This window comes from Ranitomeya variabilis, chromosome 1 (genome assembly GCF_051348905.1).
Source record: "Ranitomeya variabilis isolate aRanVar5 chromosome 1, aRanVar5.hap1, whole genome shotgun sequence".
Taxonomy (NCBI): domain Eukaryota; kingdom Metazoa; phylum Chordata; class Amphibia; order Anura; family Dendrobatidae; genus Ranitomeya; species Ranitomeya variabilis.
In genome coordinates this window covers 855,177,426-855,195,926 of record NC_135232.1, presented here as the reverse complement: position 1 = coordinate 855,195,926, position 18,501 = coordinate 855,177,426, and the positions used below count along the sequence as shown (strand labels likewise).

The 18,501-nt window shown below is 42.4% G+C and overlaps 1 protein-coding gene across 2 annotated transcripts in view; it reads left to right on the top strand.

The window, feature by feature from the left end:
- HERC3 (HECT and RLD domain containing E3 ubiquitin protein ligase 3) overlaps nt 1–11,183 on the top strand; it is a 151,065-nt gene extending 139,882 nt beyond the window's left edge. For both annotated transcript variants that reach the window (XM_077277010.1, XM_077277018.1), the window contains 3 exons: nt 6,161–6,344; nt 7,177–7,279; nt 10,391–11,183. In XM_077277010.1, the coding sequence (XP_077133125.1) occupies nt 6,161–6,344; nt 7,177–7,279; nt 10,391–10,599 (496 nt within the window). In that variant the 3' untranslated portion in view covers nt 10,600–11,183. The remainder of the gene's footprint in view (nt 1–6,160; nt 6,345–7,176; nt 7,280–10,390) is intronic.
- Nucleotides 11,184–18,501: the final 7,318 nt, after the last annotated feature.

Here is an 18,501-nt window from a genome sequence, read left to right as displayed (position 1 = left end):
TCAGATTTCACTGGCAGGAAAATACCTGATGAATGCCTCCCTTGATGCAGCGGCCTGTTCTACCAGGGCTAATGGCAACATTGTCGCCATTCGCCGGATTCTTTGGTTAAAGGCGTGGAACGCTGACCCCGCATCTAAGAAATCGCTCACGGGTCTGCCCTTCCAGGGCTCCAGACTCTTCGGCTCGCAGCTAGATCAAATGATCTCGGACGCTACTGGCGGTAAGAGTACCTCCTTACCCCAGTCCAAGCCGAAACGTCCCTTCAACAGGAGGGGTCCCCAGTCCTTTTGTCCCTTTCGGTCTTTTGCCTCTTCAGGAAACCCCGTCCAGGACCGTTCCTCCTCACAAGGGGACCGAAGAAAACCTTCTTTCAGGCCTCCGCCACGCTGGAGAGCCAAGAGCCACCCCGCAAAACCATCGGGATCTCGGGGCCGCAGGTTTTCTAATAAATGACGGGTCGCCCCCACCTGGAACTCCTTCCAGGGTGGGAGGCCGCCTTCTTCTATTCTCAGAGGTTTGGCTTTCAGTAGTCGACGACGCCTGGGTCAGGGAGATCGTCACGTCAGGCTACAAAATAGAGTTTTCTTCGCCCCCAGGAAGACGTTTCATGCTCTCTCGTCCTCCCAAAAAGCCCTCTCATCTCCCAGGGCTTCTCCAAGCCATCGATTCGCTCCTCGCCTCGGGAGTCGTAGTGCCGGTGCCTTTTCGTCAGCGGTTTTCCGGGTTTTATTCAAACCTGTTCGTGGTTCCAAAAAAGGACGGCTCTCTCCGTCCGATTCTGGATCTCAAACGATTGAACCGCCACCTTCGGATTCAACACTTCAAAATGGAATCTCTGCGCTCGGTGATCGCGTCCATGGAGCCGGGAGAGTTTCTGTGCTCAGTGGACATTCGGGATGCGTACCTTCACATTCCTATTTGCGTGCAGCATCAGAGGTTCCTCCGATTCGCGATCAGGGAGCATCATTACCAGTTCACTGCCCTCCCCTTCGGGCTGGCATCTGCTCCCAGGGTCTTTACGAAGGTCATGGCAGCTGTCATGGCCATCCTGCGTTCAAAAGGGATTCTGGTAATCCCATACCTCGACGACCTATTGATCAAGGGCTCATCCCAGGGGGATTGCAGCCAGAGCCTCCATCTTACTCTGGACACCTTAGTTCTCCTAGGCTGGTTGATCAACTACCAGAAATCTTCCTTGATTCCAACCCAACGGCTGGAGTTCCTAGGCATGGAATTCGATACCTTTCGGGCTCAGGTCTTCCTTCCCAAGGAGAAGTTTCTTTCTCTTCGTCGGGGTGTCAGATCGCTAAAGGGTCCGAGTCCTTTGTCCCTTCGTCTAGCCATGAGAGTTCTGGGGAGAATGGTCGCTTCTATGGAAGCGGTCCCCTATGCTCAGTTCCACTCTCGTCCCCTCCAGCTGGCTCTTCTGTCTGCCTGGGACAGGAACCCGCTTTCCCTGGACCGTCCGTTTCGCCTCTCCCCCAGGGCGAGACAGTCTCTCTCTTGGTGGACGCTGTCCACCTCCATTCTGCGCGGGAGGTCATTTTTACCCCCCCCACTGGCAGGTGATTACCACCGACGCCAGTCTCCAAGGTTGGGGAGCGGTCTTTCTCCACCTCACAGCCCAGGGCCGCTGGACTGCTCAAGAGGCGTGCCTCTCGATCAACCTCTTGGAAATCAGAGCCATCTTCCTAGCCCTCATCCGCTGGGAGTCTCTCCTTTCGGGAAAGCCGGTCCGCATTCAGTCGGACAACGCCACGGCCGTGGCATACATAAATCACCAAGGGGGGACTCGCAGCAGTCAAGTCATGGCGGAAGTAGCAAAAATTTTCCGCTGGGCGGAGGGTCATGTTCCCTCTCTGTCAGCCGTCCACATCCCAGGAGTGGACAATTGGGAGGCCGACTTTCTAAGTCGCCAGGGCATCGTGGCGGGCGAGTGGTCTCTTCTTCCAGCAATCTTCAGCCAGATTTGCCAGCGGTGGGGCGTTCCGGACGTCGACCTGATGGCCTCCCGGGCAAACCACAAAGTTCCCCAGTACGTCGCCAGGTCTCGGGACCCGATGGCCGTCGGATGCGACGCTCTCGTGATCTCTTGGGCCCAGTTCCGGATGCCCTATCTGTTCCCGCCTCTCCCTCTGATCCCAAGGGTCGTAAAGAAGATCAAGTTGGAAGGGGTCCCTGTACTCTTGGTAGCTCCAGATTGGCCTCGCAGAGCCTGGTACGCAGAGCTGATAAACATGTTATCGGATGTTCCGTGGAGACTTCCGGATCTTCCGGACCTTCTTTCACAGGGGTCTCTCTCCCACCCGAATTCTCGGTCGCTGAATTTAACGGTATGGCCGTTGAGGCCGCGGTCCTGAAGAACGCGGGTTTTTCTCATAGCGTCATCCAGACTATGATAAGAGCGAGGAAACCGGCCTCATCGCGTGTCTACCACAGATGTTGGAAGGCCTTTTTCCGGTGGTGTCAGGGTAACAATCTGTTTCCTATGACCTTTTCCCTTCCTTCCCTTCTCAGCTTTCTTCAAACGGGCCTAGATTCGGGTCTTTCCCTTAGCACCTTGAAGGGTCAGATCTCCGCTCTATCAATTCTTTTTCAAAGAGACCTGGCTTCCCTGCCTCAGGTGAGGACCTTCATCCAGGGGGTCGCTCATATAGCTCCCCCTTACCGGTCTCCTGTTGAGCCTTGGGATCTCAACCTCGTCTTACATGCCCTGCAGCGGCCGCCCTTTGAGCCGCTTCAGAATATTTCCTTCTCGCTTCTATCCTGGAAGGTAGCCTTTTTGATCGCCATCACCTCCATTAGAAGGGTTTCAGAGCTGGCGGCTTTATCCTGCCGTTCTCCCTTTCTGGTTCTGCATCAAGACAAGGCGGTTCTTCGTCCGGTTCCTTCCTTCTTACCGAAAGTTGTCTCATCTTTTCATATCAACGAGGACATTGTCCTCCCGTCCTTTTGCCCTTCCCCGGTTCATCCATTGGAGAAATCCTTTCACAAGCTGGATGTGGTCAGGGCTATCCGGATTTACATCGCCAGAACTGCCTCTTTTCGTCAGGCCGATCCTCTGTTCGTCGTCTCGGATGGGCGTCGAAAGGGTCTTCCTGCCTCCAAGTCCACGATTGCTCGTTGGATCCGTTCGGCGGTTTTGGAGGCATACCGCGTCCAAGACAAACGCGTCCTTCGGGGGTGAAGGCTCACTCTACCCGGGCAGTGGGAGCTTCCTGGGCAGTTCGTCACCAAGCTTCGGCCTCGCAGGTTTGCAAGGCCGCTACGTGGTCTTCCATGCACACCTTTGTCAAATTCTACGGGGTGCATACTCAGGCTTCCGCGGACGCGAGCCTGGGTAGGAGGATACTGCAGGCGGCGGTTTCTCACCGGCCAACCTGACTCCTCTTTTTCTGCAGAATACCCGCCCTAGGGACTGCTTTTGGACGTCCCATGGTTACCTGTGTCCCCCAATGAAGCAAGAAAGAAAGAGGGATTTTTGGTTCTTACCGTAAAATCTCTTTCTTGGAGCCTTCATTGGGGGACACAGCACCCTCCCTTGAAGTTGTACCGTGTTGGCTAACGTGCCGTTGTTGTGGGTTGGTACATAGGTTGAGTTTTATATTACCTGTTCTTACTACTGCTTTTGCACCAACTGAGTTGCCTGGTGCCTGTCGGAGGGTGTATACTGCCGGGGAGGAGTTACTTCTTCTTTATTTGCATAGTGTCAGCCTCCTAATGACAACAGCATACACCCATGGTTACCTGTGTCCCCCAATGAAGGCTCCAAGAAAGAGATTTTACGGTAAGAACCAAAAATCCCTCTTTTCAGATCATTTGACAGTTGTTTTGAGGAGCCCATGATGCCACTCTTCAGAGGAGATTCAAACAGGAGAACAACTTGCAAGTGGCCACTTTAAGTAGCTTTTCTCATGATTGCATACACCTGGCTATGAAGTTCAAAGCTCAATGAGGTTACAAAACCCAACAAAGTGCTTTAGTAAGTCAGTAAAAAGTAGGTAGGAGTATTTAAAACAAGAGAATGATAAGGGTGCCCATACTTATGCACCTGTCAAATTTTGTTTGAATGCAGATTGCACATTTTCTGTTAGTACAATAAACCTAATTTCAAGGCAGAAACATTACTGTGTCCAACAGTTATTAGATATATGAAACTGAAATAGCTGTTGCAAAAAAACAAGAAATTTTATAAAACATTAAGCTTAAGATTAATAGGGGTGCCCAAACTTTTCCATATAACTGTATATACATATATATGCGTGTGTGTGTGTACGTATGTATGTGTATATATATATATATATATATATATATATATATATATATATATATATATATATATATATATATATATATATATATATATATATATATATATATATATATATATATATATATATATATTACCCAAAATTGGAACAGCACAACTCCTATACTTAGCTTCAGGTGCAATGCCCATAGACCACCCGTCCACCGGTCGTCTCCAATCAATATTCAAAAAAGGCAGGCAGCACTCCGTTTTCAAGTAAATATGCAGGACTTTAATGGACCCACATGTCTCAGCGACGTTTCGGCTCAACTGAGCCTTTCTCAAGCAGTGGGTGTTACATCTTAGTGCATATATATAGAGATTTTTTCATCATCATCCAATTAAGGTGCCATAATACAATCGTAAACATGTATAATATTACATAAAGTGCTACTGTGCTATTAAAGTGTCCAGTGTTCATATTATTCTTAGTGAATTACTGTTCTTTGTCTTAGTTTTCTGCTTACCCATGAGGAGACATGCTGGTAATGGGGGATATCGGCGTTCTTACATGCATACTGCGCATATCCCAGCATTTCCTCATACATCACAGCCATGTGATCGGCTAGAGGCCAATCCAATGCAAGGGGCGGTATTTTGTCTGGCGCATGCGCTGTAGCGCCTAATAGCGCCATATTGTGTGTGGCAACTACATATACCTTAATTATAGCCATCTTAGTTGTGGAACCTTCTATTTTTAAATATTACCGCATTATAAGGTTGCGACCAGCGAAACCATCTCATATATATGCGCTTATATCTAGCGCTTGTTAATTAAATAATTAGCCTATTGTTGCATTATTTTAGAAGAAATGACTCACTCAAACTTTTCGCTGGTCGCAACCTTATAATGCGGTAATATTTAAAAATAGAAGGTTGTATGAGGAAATGCTGGGATATGCGCAGTATGCATGTAAGAACGCCGATATCCCCCATTACCTGCATGTCTCCTCATGGGTAAGCAGAAAACTAAGACAAAGAACAGTAATTCACTAAGAATAATATGAACACTGGACACTTTAATAGCACAGTAGCACTTTATGTAATATTATACATGTTTACGATTGTATTATGGCACCTTAATTGGATGATGATGAAAAAATCTCTATATATATGCACTAAGATGTAACACCCACTGCTTGAGAAAGGCTCAGTTGAGCCGAAACGTCGCTGAGACATGTGGGTCCATTAAAGTCCTGCATATTTACTTGAAAACGGAGTGCTGCCTGCCTTTTTTTGAATGAATATATATATATATATATATATATATATATATATATATATATATATATATATATATATATATATATATATATAATTATAATATAATTTCTGTATTGATTTTGTATGAATAAATTGACTTCAATCTTTGAGAAGGTTATGGTGAAATATAATTCCATAGTCCTATATGAGGGACGATGTTTTTGTGAGAATAATCATGTATTTTTAAAGAACTATCTAATATTTGTACCACTTCTTACTTGAAGGCATCATGTATTGTCTAATCATGTACTACTTACAATCTGTGTTTTATTAATTATTGTGTTTAATAAAGAATTGTTGATTTAATTAAGAAGTTCTCCAAGCTTTTTTGACAGGATAATTTAATTGTTGATTTAGGAAAATAAGTATTTTGTGCCCAAAACTATCGTATATTTAGATGTCCGTTAAGTTGCATTTTTACTTTTCTATCATGCAATTGAACATGGAGGGGGATGTAGGCCGAAAATATTGAAAAGCTTAAAATCAAAAAAAGTGAAACACAGAAGACCTTACTGGTTCTGTACAAGGGTTTCTCAGAAAGAGATATTTATGGATCTGTTATGTATTTTACACTTTACATCTTGTAGGACAGAATTTGTTGATGCTTACATTGACTATGTCTTCAATCAGTCGGTACAAGAATGGTATGAGGCATTCTCCACCGGATTTCTAAAAGTTTGTGGTGGCAAAGTGTTGGAACTTTTTCAGCCATCTGAACTCCGAGCCATGGTCGTTGGCAGCACGAACTATAACTGGCAGGAGCTGGAAGAGGTAAGACTATGACGACTGTGAGGTGGCTACATATCAAAAGTAACCGACTTTGACACCTCTTGACCCCCTATAATTGGGAACTATATGCCTGGCATGTTGCAATCCAACACATTTTAATCTTTTTTCCCTCGACATCTTCTCTTGGGGGGAGTCAGTAGGACCCTATGATTAGATGGTTGTCTGATTGTGATGAAATAGTTGAGCACTGACAAGTTCTAATGTGCAGCCAAATTTAGTGGGGCAGTCAGAAAACTACCTTGGTCATTAGAAGTAAAGGCAGCACAATATATTCTCTAAAGACATCTTACTAGAGTAAATGTGTGGTGTGACTTTTAGTGATGAGCGAATATACTCGTTACTCGAGATTTCCCAAGCACGCTCGGGTGTCCTCCGAGTATTTTTTTAGTGCTCGGAGATTTCGTTTTCACCGCCTCAGCTGAATGATTTACAGCTATTAGCCAGGCTAAGTACATATAAGGGTTGCTAGGGAATCCCCACATGTAATAAAGCAGGCTAGTAGCTGTAAATCATTCAGCTGCAGTGAAAAAACTAAATCTCCAAGCACTAAAAAATACTCGGAGGACACCCGAGCGTGCTCGGGAAATCTCGAGTAACGAGTATATTCGCTCATCACTAGTGACTTTGTTTCATAGTTTTTAAGGTTAAAGGTAGACTTAAGTCCATAGAGTTCACCCTATAGCTTAATATACCTTATATTTAGTAAATGATAGACAAACAGTAACTTGAACTTAATCTGGCATGGTGATTGTTCATGAATATGCAGTAGACATACCTGTTTTGACTAATAAGACCTTGCATGGATCTTTCATAGAGCGCTGTCTATAAAGGTGAATACTCAGCCGGGCACCCAACTGTGAGAATGTTCTGGGAGACGTTCCATGATTTCCCACTGGAGAAGAAGAAGAGGTTTCTATGTAAGATATTGTAGTCCATTTGTATGTTTTGATAATTCTGTTGAACAATCAAGAATATTCTAAAGCCAGATGAGTAAGAAAATGTCCTCACAGGTTATTCTTGCAGTAAACATATGCTATAGATCCCTAGTGCCCTGAATCTCCATGTGTAGTGCTGGGAAATACCTGTTAGTTCCTATAGACGCCTTTTTAAGGTTATATATACAGTGAGGGAAATAAGTATTTGACCCCTCGCTGATTTTGTAAGTTTGCCCACTGACAAAGACATGAATGGTCTATAATTTTAAGGGTGGGTTAATTTTCACATTGAGAGCTAGAATATCAAAAATTAAAATCCAGAAAATCACATTGTATATATTATATAAATTTATTTGCATTTTGCAGTGAGAAATAAGTATTTGATCCCTCTGGCAAGCGAGACTTAATACTTGGTAGCAAAACCATTGTTGGCAAGCACAGCAGTCAGACGATTTTTGTAGTTGATGAGGTTTGCGCACAGGAGGAATTTTGGTCCACTCCTCTTTGCAGATCATCTCTAAATCATTAAGACTTTGAGGCTGTCGCGTGGCAACTCGGAGTTTCAACTCCCTCCATAAGTTTTCTATGGGATTAAGGACTGGAAACTGGCTAGGCCACTCCAAGATCTTAATGTGCTTCTTTTTGAGCCACTCCTTTGTTGCCTTGGCTGTATGTTTTGGGTCATTGTCTTGCTGGAAGACCCAGCCATGACCCATTTTTAATGTCCTTTCGGAAGGAAGGAGGTTGTCACTCGGTTTTTCGGTACATGGCTCCATCCATTCTTTCATTGATGCGGTGAAGTAGTCCTGTGTCCTTATCAGAGAAACACCCCCAAAACATAATGTTTCCACCCCCATGCTTAACAGTGAGGACGGTGTTCTTTGGGTCATCGTCAGCATTTCTCTTCCTCCAAACACGGTGAGTTGAGTTATTGCCAAAGACCTCAATTTTTGTCTCATCTGACCGCAGCACCTTCTCCCAACCACTCATAGAATCATCCAGGTGTTCATTGGCAAATTTCAGATGGGCCTACACATGTGCTGATCTCTCATCCTCCTCATGAGCAAGGATACCCCATGAGGTGAGATTTTGCATGGTGCCCCAGATTGATGTTGATTGACAGTCATTATGTATTTCTTCCATTTTCTTACTATTGCACCAACAGCTGTCTTCTTCTCACCCAGTGTCTTACTTATGGGTTTGTAGCCCATTCCAGCTTTGTGCAGGTTTATGATCTTGTCCCTGACAACCTTATAAGCCTCTTTGGTCTTGCCCATGTCGTAGAGGGTAGAGTCAGACTGATTAATTGAGTCTGTGGACAGGAGTCTTTTATAAAGGTGACTATGTAAGACAGCTGTCTTTAATGCCGGTAACAAGTTGATAAGGAGTGTCTAACTGGTCTGTAGGAGCCAGAACTCTTAATGGTTGGTAGGGGATCAATTACTTATTTCTCACTGCAAAATGCAAATACATTTATAGAATTTATACAATGTGATGTTCTGGATTTTATTTTTGATATTCTGTCTCTCAATGTTAAAATTAACCTACCCTTAAAATTATAGACTGTTCATGTGTTTGCCAGTGGGCAAACTTACAAAATCAGCAAGGGATCAAATACTTATTTTCCCTACTGTAACTTATTGGTTAATGTTGATTCTTAACGTTTACAGTAAAGGTTAATCAATGTGATAACTTAACAGCTTGGGTTAGTACAACTGTAGATACTATATTTTTTATTAGGTAAATGGTTTTTTTAATTTTTTTTTACATTGCTCGGTTGCATTAGGGTTGTTTAGTAGGGTTGAGCGAAACGGGTCGTGCATTTTCATAAGTCTTTTTGGCAAAGTCGGCGTCTCATGAAACCCGACCCGATCCCATGCGGAGAGAGAGAGAGAGAGAAAATTCCCCCTTGTCGGCTGGATAATGGTCAGAAAGGGTTTTTTTTTCCAAATTTATACACTTCATTTTTTTCACCACCAAAATATTGAAAACAAAATAAACATTTGTAAAAAAAAAAAAAAAATAAATGTCGCCATTTTCCATAACATTTTTATTTGTCAGCTCATGGCACTGTGTGATGGCATATTTTTTTGTGGGGCGAGACTGATTAATAGTTATAGGATACATATGATGTTTTCATTGCTTCTCACAGTAATTTTTTACGGTGTTGCGGCAACCGAAATCCAGGATTTTTTTTGGCGTTTTGGTTTATTTATTGTTTTTCTGTTTTACTATGTTTACCGATCGGTTTCATTCATTTTATATTTTGCTAGGTATGACTTTCATGTACATGGTGATACCACGTGTATTTTTAAAATATCTTTAGTTGGAATTGGTGAAAATAAAAATGATTTTTATTTTTACTATTTAAAAAAAAAATGTTTTTTGTATTTGTTAGTGCATCTAGGGAACTTGAAACTGCGATAATCCGCCAGTGTTATATACAGTATTACCACAGTATTGCTGTCAGAAAGGGGTTGAATTAAATTATTATCCATAACCTGAATATACACTTTTTTTTATGGCTCCAAAGCATGTGGCATAAATTTCTAGTGAAAAACATTTTTTTTAAAGCTAAAAACTTAAATCTAAATCTGGTGATAACTTTGTGGTCGATTTTTATGGAGATAAAAAATGATAATAATAGGAAATTGCAATTATTTTATTTTTATATATTTTGTTTTTTATCTCTAAAATAGAAACGTGACATTACATTCATGCTGCTTGGACCGTGGGCAGCATGAAACAAATTCACTGCAAAATTGCAGCCAAGAAAGTCTTACACTCCTAGCGTTTCAGAGAAAACATAGTTTGAAGATTTGGCCGGGACTATAGGAACAGACTGGACTAGTCCTGCACTTGCTCCAGTTGGCTTCATTCCGCACCGCTCTAGGGGATTGACAGGTATCTCCCTATAGTCTTCCAACTATAAGTTCTCTACAACGCTACAAACCTTTCAAAGAAAAACATGCATGACTGCAAGCGGGCAGCCAAGCTCAGATTCATGCTGCCCATGGCTTGCCCAGCATGAATCTGACAGGTTCCCTTTAAATGATCACCACTAATGAATCCTATGAACCATTGTCATTTCAGTGTTCCTCACCGGCAGTGACCGTATCCCTATCTACGGCATGTCCAGCTTGCACATAATCATCCAGTCTGTATCCAGTGGGGAGGACTACCTGCCTGTAGCGCACACATGCTTCAACCTTTTGGACTTGCCCAAATACAGCAGCAAAGAAATCCTCAGGGAAAGACTTACCCAAGCCATAGACCATTACGAGGGCTTCAGCTTAGTATGAGACATAGCACCGAGTTTTCATGCTTCCCTCTGGCTATATGCACTTTATCTTTATCGGGCCTATTTAATTTTAATGTAAAATGCACTCAATATTGTATACATAAATTTATTTCTGTTTCTATTTTTGTAAAAGAACCAAATTACACAAATTGTTCTAAAGAAATCCTATGCATATGTCCTATCATATCTCTTTTCATATGTGTTATGATATCTGCAGTGTTATTTGTAGCTTTTATTCTGTGCATTTGACGTTGGGCCTATTCTGTATTCATTATGGAATATCATGGGGTGGTAAGAACACTGTTTCCCCCAAAAAGGAATTCCTCAGGCTCATTCTTGTCTGACAGAATGGTTTTATAGCCCCAGAAGTCTCCAGGTCATTGAAGGCCTCGGTTACATGACACGATTTTGGTTTTATTTAAGTGGATCTGGAGACTAGTCCTTGCATATCCGGAACATGAATATTCGCAATACTGCATTTTATCTTAAAATTTTCAAATGATTCTCGAATATCTTTAGAAGCTGAATGATAAAAAAAAGTTGTTTTTTTATCATATTTTTAATTAATAAAAACTTTTTAAAGTTTGAATGTTGTCTGATTTTTCTTATCAGTCACGTGTAGCCTACTCATCAGATACCATGGGTGGGGTCTGTATTTATCCTATGAACACCAGATGGTGCAAGCTAATCTCAAACATGCTCATTCTCTTCTGTAGCTTTGCGCACAATCAGTGTTTTGATGCTGGCAGGACTTGCGGTGAGTTGGATATTCAAGTAGACAACTGTATTTTTTTGCTAACTCAAACCACCCTCCATACCCCCATACATTGGCTCTCTTCTCAGTTGTATGCCTCTCTATTACAATGGAATGCCATAATCACAGTTTTCACCAAAAATATAAAGAGAACAGTAAATGGCTCTCTCAATAGCATATCTATTAGACTCTGCATGCCTGCCCAGCATAGGAAACACAATCCTTTCAAGAGGAAGAGGAGAGCAGGAATAAGAAACATGTGATGTCACATCCTGTAACACAGGTACGTAGCGAGAAGATACACATGTTCAGAGTATGGGATACCACATAAGCAAAAGATAAAACTGCAGAATTGGGGTACGTTCACACAGGACTTTTTTGCTGCGTATTTTTGCTGCGTTTTTTTATGCTAATTTTCAACTGCTTTTTACAGTACCAGCAAAGCCTATGAGATTTCAGAAATCTCATGCACACACATTGGGTTTTCGTTTGATCAGTATTTTCTTATTTGCTGCGTTTTTTGGACATAGGGCATGTCACTTCTTTCAGCGTTTTTGCTGCGTTTTTGCAGCTGAAAATTGGCATAAAAAAAGCAGCAAAAATACGCAGCAAAAATACGCAGCAAAAAAGTCCTGTGTGAACGTACCCTTAAGGTTACATAACTGCATAAGAGACTGACTTGCACATTTCAGCTGGAGACATTACATTAAAGGGGTTGTCTGAAAAATGTACCAAAATACAAATTTAAGTTTAAAACATTTTTCTAAATACCTTTTATAGCAAAAAGAAATGCTTTATCTACTGCTATGTCAGGATTCCAAGATGGCAACTACCATCAATCACAGCCAGTCCTAGATCTCGGGTGAGCACGTAGTAGGAGTAGGATGTGCCGCATGAAGCACGAGAGGTAATGTCAGAGCAGCGTCCTGTCAGGCATCGTGAATGCACAGTCCTCTGTCAGTCATCCTGACAGGATACTGACTGGAGGGGACTTGAGAACGGCCAGGCTGACTGAAATGGATGTTATAGCCTGCTAAAGAAACATGTTTGTCTCACGCTTCGCAAAGTTCCTTCTACTGCATGTCCTGGCAGTTGCCATCTTTACAATCTAAATAAAAGTATTTAGAAAATGTGTTTAATATTTTATAATTTTAAAGAGCAGAAACCCTTTAACTCTATAAATAATCAAACTATGAAATATTGTTTAACATCAGAAATGTGAAGGAAAGATTAAAATATTTGAAATCCCTTCATAGCCTGAAAGGGAATCTGTCAGCAGAGTTATGCATAGTAACCTACACACAGTGTCCGGTCGGCGCCGTTATACTGAATATAATGATACCTTGGTTGATGAAATCCGTCTTGTGGCTGTGTCTTAATCTTTATTTTCAGTTTTATGTTAATGAGATTCTTGTGCCCTAAGGCGGGGCTGATTAGATAGAGGAGAAAGTAAGTTTATGTGCTGATGATATGCTGTTATGTGTGGAATATAGGGACATCTTTAGACCAATAATGGCGGAAATTAAAGAATTTGGTTGTTGGTCAGGATTGTCAATTAACTGGGAAAAATCATCACTCTTACAGTGGATCCTCTTCCTCCTACAGAATTAATATCAGATACACAGATTCAGGTGGTGGAAAAATGTAAATATCTTGGAGTAGTGATCAATGCACATTTAAAAGATTATATAATGCTAAACATTAACCCCTTGTTAGACAGATTCAGGTCTAAAATCAATTCATGGTGCAAACTCCTGCTATCGGTAAATGATACTAATGCCATAATTGCTATACATACTGTACAACTCTCCATGTTGGATTCCTCCCCCTATATTCTGTAAAATGCAGTCAATGTTTAGAGAACTGATTTGGTGCAAATGCAATGCAAGAATTAAATTACTAACCCTTCAGAGGGATAAATTAGAGGGTGGGCTGGCGATACCAGATCCTTGGATGTACTTTATACCATCACAGATTCAGCATTTTCATGGCTGGGAAAGAGGGAGAGTATGGGCAAAGCGGGAATACTTGTTTTACATGACAAAAAATACTTTTCACTTATTCACATATTGGAAGGGGATGTGAGCCGTGTGGATGGAGAGTGGCCAACTATGGCGTTAATATACAAGGTGAGGGATTTACTGGATACTCCAAATTTTTACCCCAATATGGCACGATCATAAATTAGTGGAGTTTGACAAGTTAAAGGGGTTTAGAGGGTGGGAGCTGAAGGTAATACAAACTATAGACAATATACTAGAAAATGGAACACTTAAGCTTCAATAAACTCCAACAAGAATATGGGCTTCCTATTGCTTCCTGCTTTAAATACCTACAACTGAGGCGTGCGTTCCGGTCCCAGTTTGGTGTTACTGCACCCGAAATTCCAAAAAGCTACACACTTGAGTCATTCACATCGGCAAAGTATACGACTGGTCTAATCTCTAGAATATATCAGCAGATGTTGAAGTCTCATACCGACGGCCATATTTGGACAACAAGGTTAAAATGGGAATCAGATGTGGAACAGATCACAGTAGAACAATGGAAAGCGGTATTGAAGCAGGTTCCCAGATTGTTATGGTATGAGTCTCGGAGATTCTCGCAGATATATCTCATACACAAGGTGTATAGAATGACGAGCTTCCTTTTTAAGATAGGGGTCCTCTCAGAAGCAGACTGTCCAAGATGTGGATTAGAGAATGCACATTTAAGGCACATGTTCTGGGAATGCTGTAAACTGGGCTCATATTGGAAAAGCACATTAGCTCTAATACAAAGGTTATTTGGAGTGCAACTTCAGGCAGACCCAAAGGTGTGTGTACTGGGATATTTGGGAGAGTCAACGGACTTTGAATCTCTACTGGCCATTGGGTTATCGCGAACATTAAACCAGACTCGCAAACTAATTGCATCACATTGGTTGGAAGATCAATCCCCTCCAGATAAGTCAGGATTTGTTCTCTGCTAACCTGTATTTTGGTTCCGTATAAGTCCTGATAAAATTCCCTGAAAATATTTGAGATTTTGATCGTGCTGATTAACCATTGCGCCTTCCTTATTTTTTTTTTTAAAGCTCTTATAAAGGATGTCCCTATTTGAGCCCTTGCGATCATAGCCAATAAATGCCCTGCTTTTTCCACTTCTTCATAGAAATGTATCTGGGAAAATAATTGCTTATTCTTGGCCTTCTCCCTAATGTATCTTGAGTATGCCTCTTGCGCCTCCTTCCAAGTCATTAGGTCCTCCTCTGTACTTGATAAGATTTTCCGTGATTCTAACCCTGTCCTGCAAGAATTCCCCAAACTGATTAGTTTTAGTCTTTGATCTATTTATGGCTTGTATCAAAACTCCCCTCATGCAGGCCTTCATAGCATCCCATTGTGAAGTCTGCCCACAGAGCCATTATTTTCTATAAAATAGTTTTGAAGAGCTGATGTGATCAATTTTGTGTCTATAATTTGCAACCAAAAGGGATTCATGGCCCACCTAGTAAGTGTAGTTTCCAGTTGGGGCAGGAAACAGAGGCTCAGCATCAGAGGCGAGTGATCTGACAGTCCTCTGGGTAAATACTCCACCCTTTCTGTTCCCAATCCTAAGGCAATGTGCACACGTTCATGTTTTTTCGCTATAAAAAACGCTATAAAAATGCAAAAAACAGCTCACATTAATTTTTAGAATGCATTTCGCATTTTTTGTGCACATGCTGCGTTTTTTTCCGCGGCGGAATCGCATTCTGGAAAAAAACGCAGCATGTTCATTCTTTGTGCGGAATCGCGGGGATTCCGCACACATAAGAATGCATTGATCCGCTTACTTCCCGCATGGGGCTATGTGCGGATGGTACCCAGGGAGGAGGCGAGGAGACTCTCCTCCAGGCCCTAGAAACCATATAATTATTAAACAAAAAAAAGAGAGAATTAAAATAAAAAATCGTGATATTCTCACCTTCCGGCGTCCCCCGGCAGGCTTTCCCGCTCCTTGTGACGCTCCGGTGCCAGTAATGCATTGCGAAAATGACCTGTGTTGACGTAGCGGTGTCGCGAGACCGTAAGTCATCTGGGGTCATGCCGCAAAGCATTACTGGGACTGGAGCGTTGCGAGGAGAGGGAAGCCTGCCGGGGACGCCGGAAGGTGAGAATATCATGATTTATTAATTATTTTTAACACTCTACCTTTTACTATTGATGCTGCGTAGGTAGCATCAATAGTAAAAAGTTGGTCACACTTGTCAAACACTATGTTTGACAAGTGTGAACAACCTGTCAATCAGTTTTCCAAGCGATGCTACAGATCGCTTGGAAAACGCTAGCATTCTGCAAGCTAATTACGCTTGTAAAACGCTAGTGTTTAGCGGAAATATGCATGTCAGTTCCGCATGCGATATACCGAGTTGCAGAATTGCCGCGGAAATTTCCGTGGAAATTCTGCAACGTGTGCACTTAGTCTATGCGTGAGAGTGTTTTATGTGATTTAGAGTAGCGGGAGAATTGTTGTATTTTGGGATATTTAAGACGACACATATCGGTCAATGATAACTCCGACAAGAGCTCACCAAACTTGGTTATGGGGGGACCTCTGTCGCTGTATCTGATCTGAATCTATCCCAGTAAGGATGTACAATATTGTTAGAATGTCCAATAATAGCAGAGGGACCCCAGGTACTTTATCTATAAGCGATGCAATCTCCATCATGGTATTATTATAGGGAGGTGGGCTGAAGACTGCCACAAGTAGTAAGTCTTTTGCAAATATTGTACACTGAGAGCCAATGAATCTTCCCTGCCCAGCCACTTTAGTGGATATCAATTCAAAAGGGACAGATCTGTGTACTAAATTACTGACATCCCTCAAGTGACTCGAAAAGGTAGAATGCAGGCTGTGACTGATCCATGAATGCTTCAGGGTCGCAAGATTATTTTTTTTCTAGATGTGTTTCCTGCAGGCATACCACTGCTGGTGAATTTCCCTGTATATATTCCTTGACAGCCACCCTCTTTAAGGGGTCTCCCAAATCTCTTACATTCCAAGAAAGGAATTTTACTTGGTTAGCCATTAGGATATTGCACATAGGGGATGGACAGGATACATATGGCAAGCGTTATCATGACTCCGGTTCCCAAATGCAAGGTTATGTTAATACCTAATTTTCCATACAATATTACTGTAATCCATACAAGTAGCAGAACTGAGCAGCACATTCTATAAACAGTCAACTTAAAAAAAACATACAAACAGAAAAATACAGATCCATCCATAAAAAGCAGATAGATGGGGGTACCAGTCCACCTCCCTTCCGTACATAAAGCAGGCGAGCAACCTACAAAGAAAGACAAAAATAAACATTTCTTGGGAGCCGACCATTATAGGATAATAGACAAAATATCCATTTTCCACTGGGCCGTGGGTTAGGCTACTTTCACACTAGCGTTAACTGCATTCCGTCACAATGCGTCGTTTTGCCGAAAAAACGCATCCTGCAAAAGTGTTTGCAGGATGCGTTTTTTCACCATTGATTAACATTAAGCGACGCATTGTGACGGATTGCCACACGTCGCACCCGTCGTGCGACGGATGCGTCGTGCAGTGGCGGACCGTCGGGAGCAAAAAACGTTGCTTGCTACGTTTTTTGCTCCGTCGTAAACTTCTTTTCCGACCGCGCATGCGCGGCCGGAACTCCGCCCCCACCTCCCCGCACCTCACAATGGGGCAGCGGATGCGCTGGAAAAATGCATCCGCTGCCCCCGTTGTGCGGCGGAGACAACGCTAGCGTCGGGAACGTCGGCCCGACGCACAGCGACGGGCCGAGCCCGATGCTAGTGTGAAAGTAGCCTTACTTGATAAGAAATATAACTCCAACAGTCAATCAGATATTTTCTGATGGCACGTGACTTAAGTTATACTTATTCCTTCAGCGTTGCGGACTCTGGAGAAGTTTCTGTTAATTTAGATCAAGCCAGCGGAGTGCTTCCTTAGGATTTTCAAAAAAGGAGGTCCCTCACAGGGTGGCCACTCTAAGTTTCGCGGTGTATAGCATAGAATATGGTATTTGTAGCTTGCGTAAACGACGTTTCACATCCACAAATTGTGCTCTGCGTTTTGACGCATCAATGGAGTAGTCAGGGAAAAATGGACACCTTTTGCCCATTGACTGATATGTCCCCTTTATCACAAGCTGCCATAAGGATGTTGTCACGGTCCTTATAATAAAGCAGCTTCATTAGGACTGGGCGTGAAGGAGCTCTCGGTGGCAATGGCCAAGTAGGTACCCTATGCGCCATCTCCATAGCAAACAGATGGGTCAAGTGTTCTGCCCCAAACAGGGAATGCAGCCATTTCTCAAAATAATTGGTAGGGTTGTTACTCTTTTTTTTTTTAGGGATGCCAATTACCCTTATTATTCCGCTGTTCTCCAAATCGTCCATTTTAGCCACCAAGGTCAAGATCTGTTGATCATGTCTGCGGTTGTCACTGATAATTTTAGGCTGTTTAACTTCCAGGTCACAAATTCTCCCTTTGGATGCTGTAGTGCAGTCTTTTTACTTTTTGCAGCCCCTGTCTAGGAAAGTTCTTCCTTAATCTCATCCATCTGATTACTAAGTGAGGACAGAGCAGAGCCATATGAATACATCCTTTATTGTGGGATCTTCTGGCTGCTGGGCTGAAAAAGCACTGAAAGGGTTAATGTCTGGCTGAGACAGTAGGCTGCTATCTACAGTGCCTTGCAAAAGTATTTGGCCCCTGGGAACTTTTCAACCTTTTCCGACATATCGTGCTTCAAACATAAAGATACCAAATGTAAATTTTTGGTGAAGAATCAACAACAAGTGTAACACAATTGTGAAGTTGAAAGAAATTTATTGGTTATTTTAAATTTTTGGGGAAATTCAAAAACTGAAAAGTGGGGTGTACAATACGATTCGGCCCCTTTACTTTCAGTACAGGAAACTCACTCCAGAAGTTCATTGTGGATCTCTGAATGATCCAATGTTGTCCTAAATGCCTAATGATGATAAATATAATCCACCTGTGTATAATCAAGTCTCCGTATAAATGCACTTGCTCTGTGATAGTCTCAGGGTTCTGTTTGAAGCACAGAGAGCATCATGAAGACCAAGGAACACAACATGCATGTCCGTGAAACTTGTG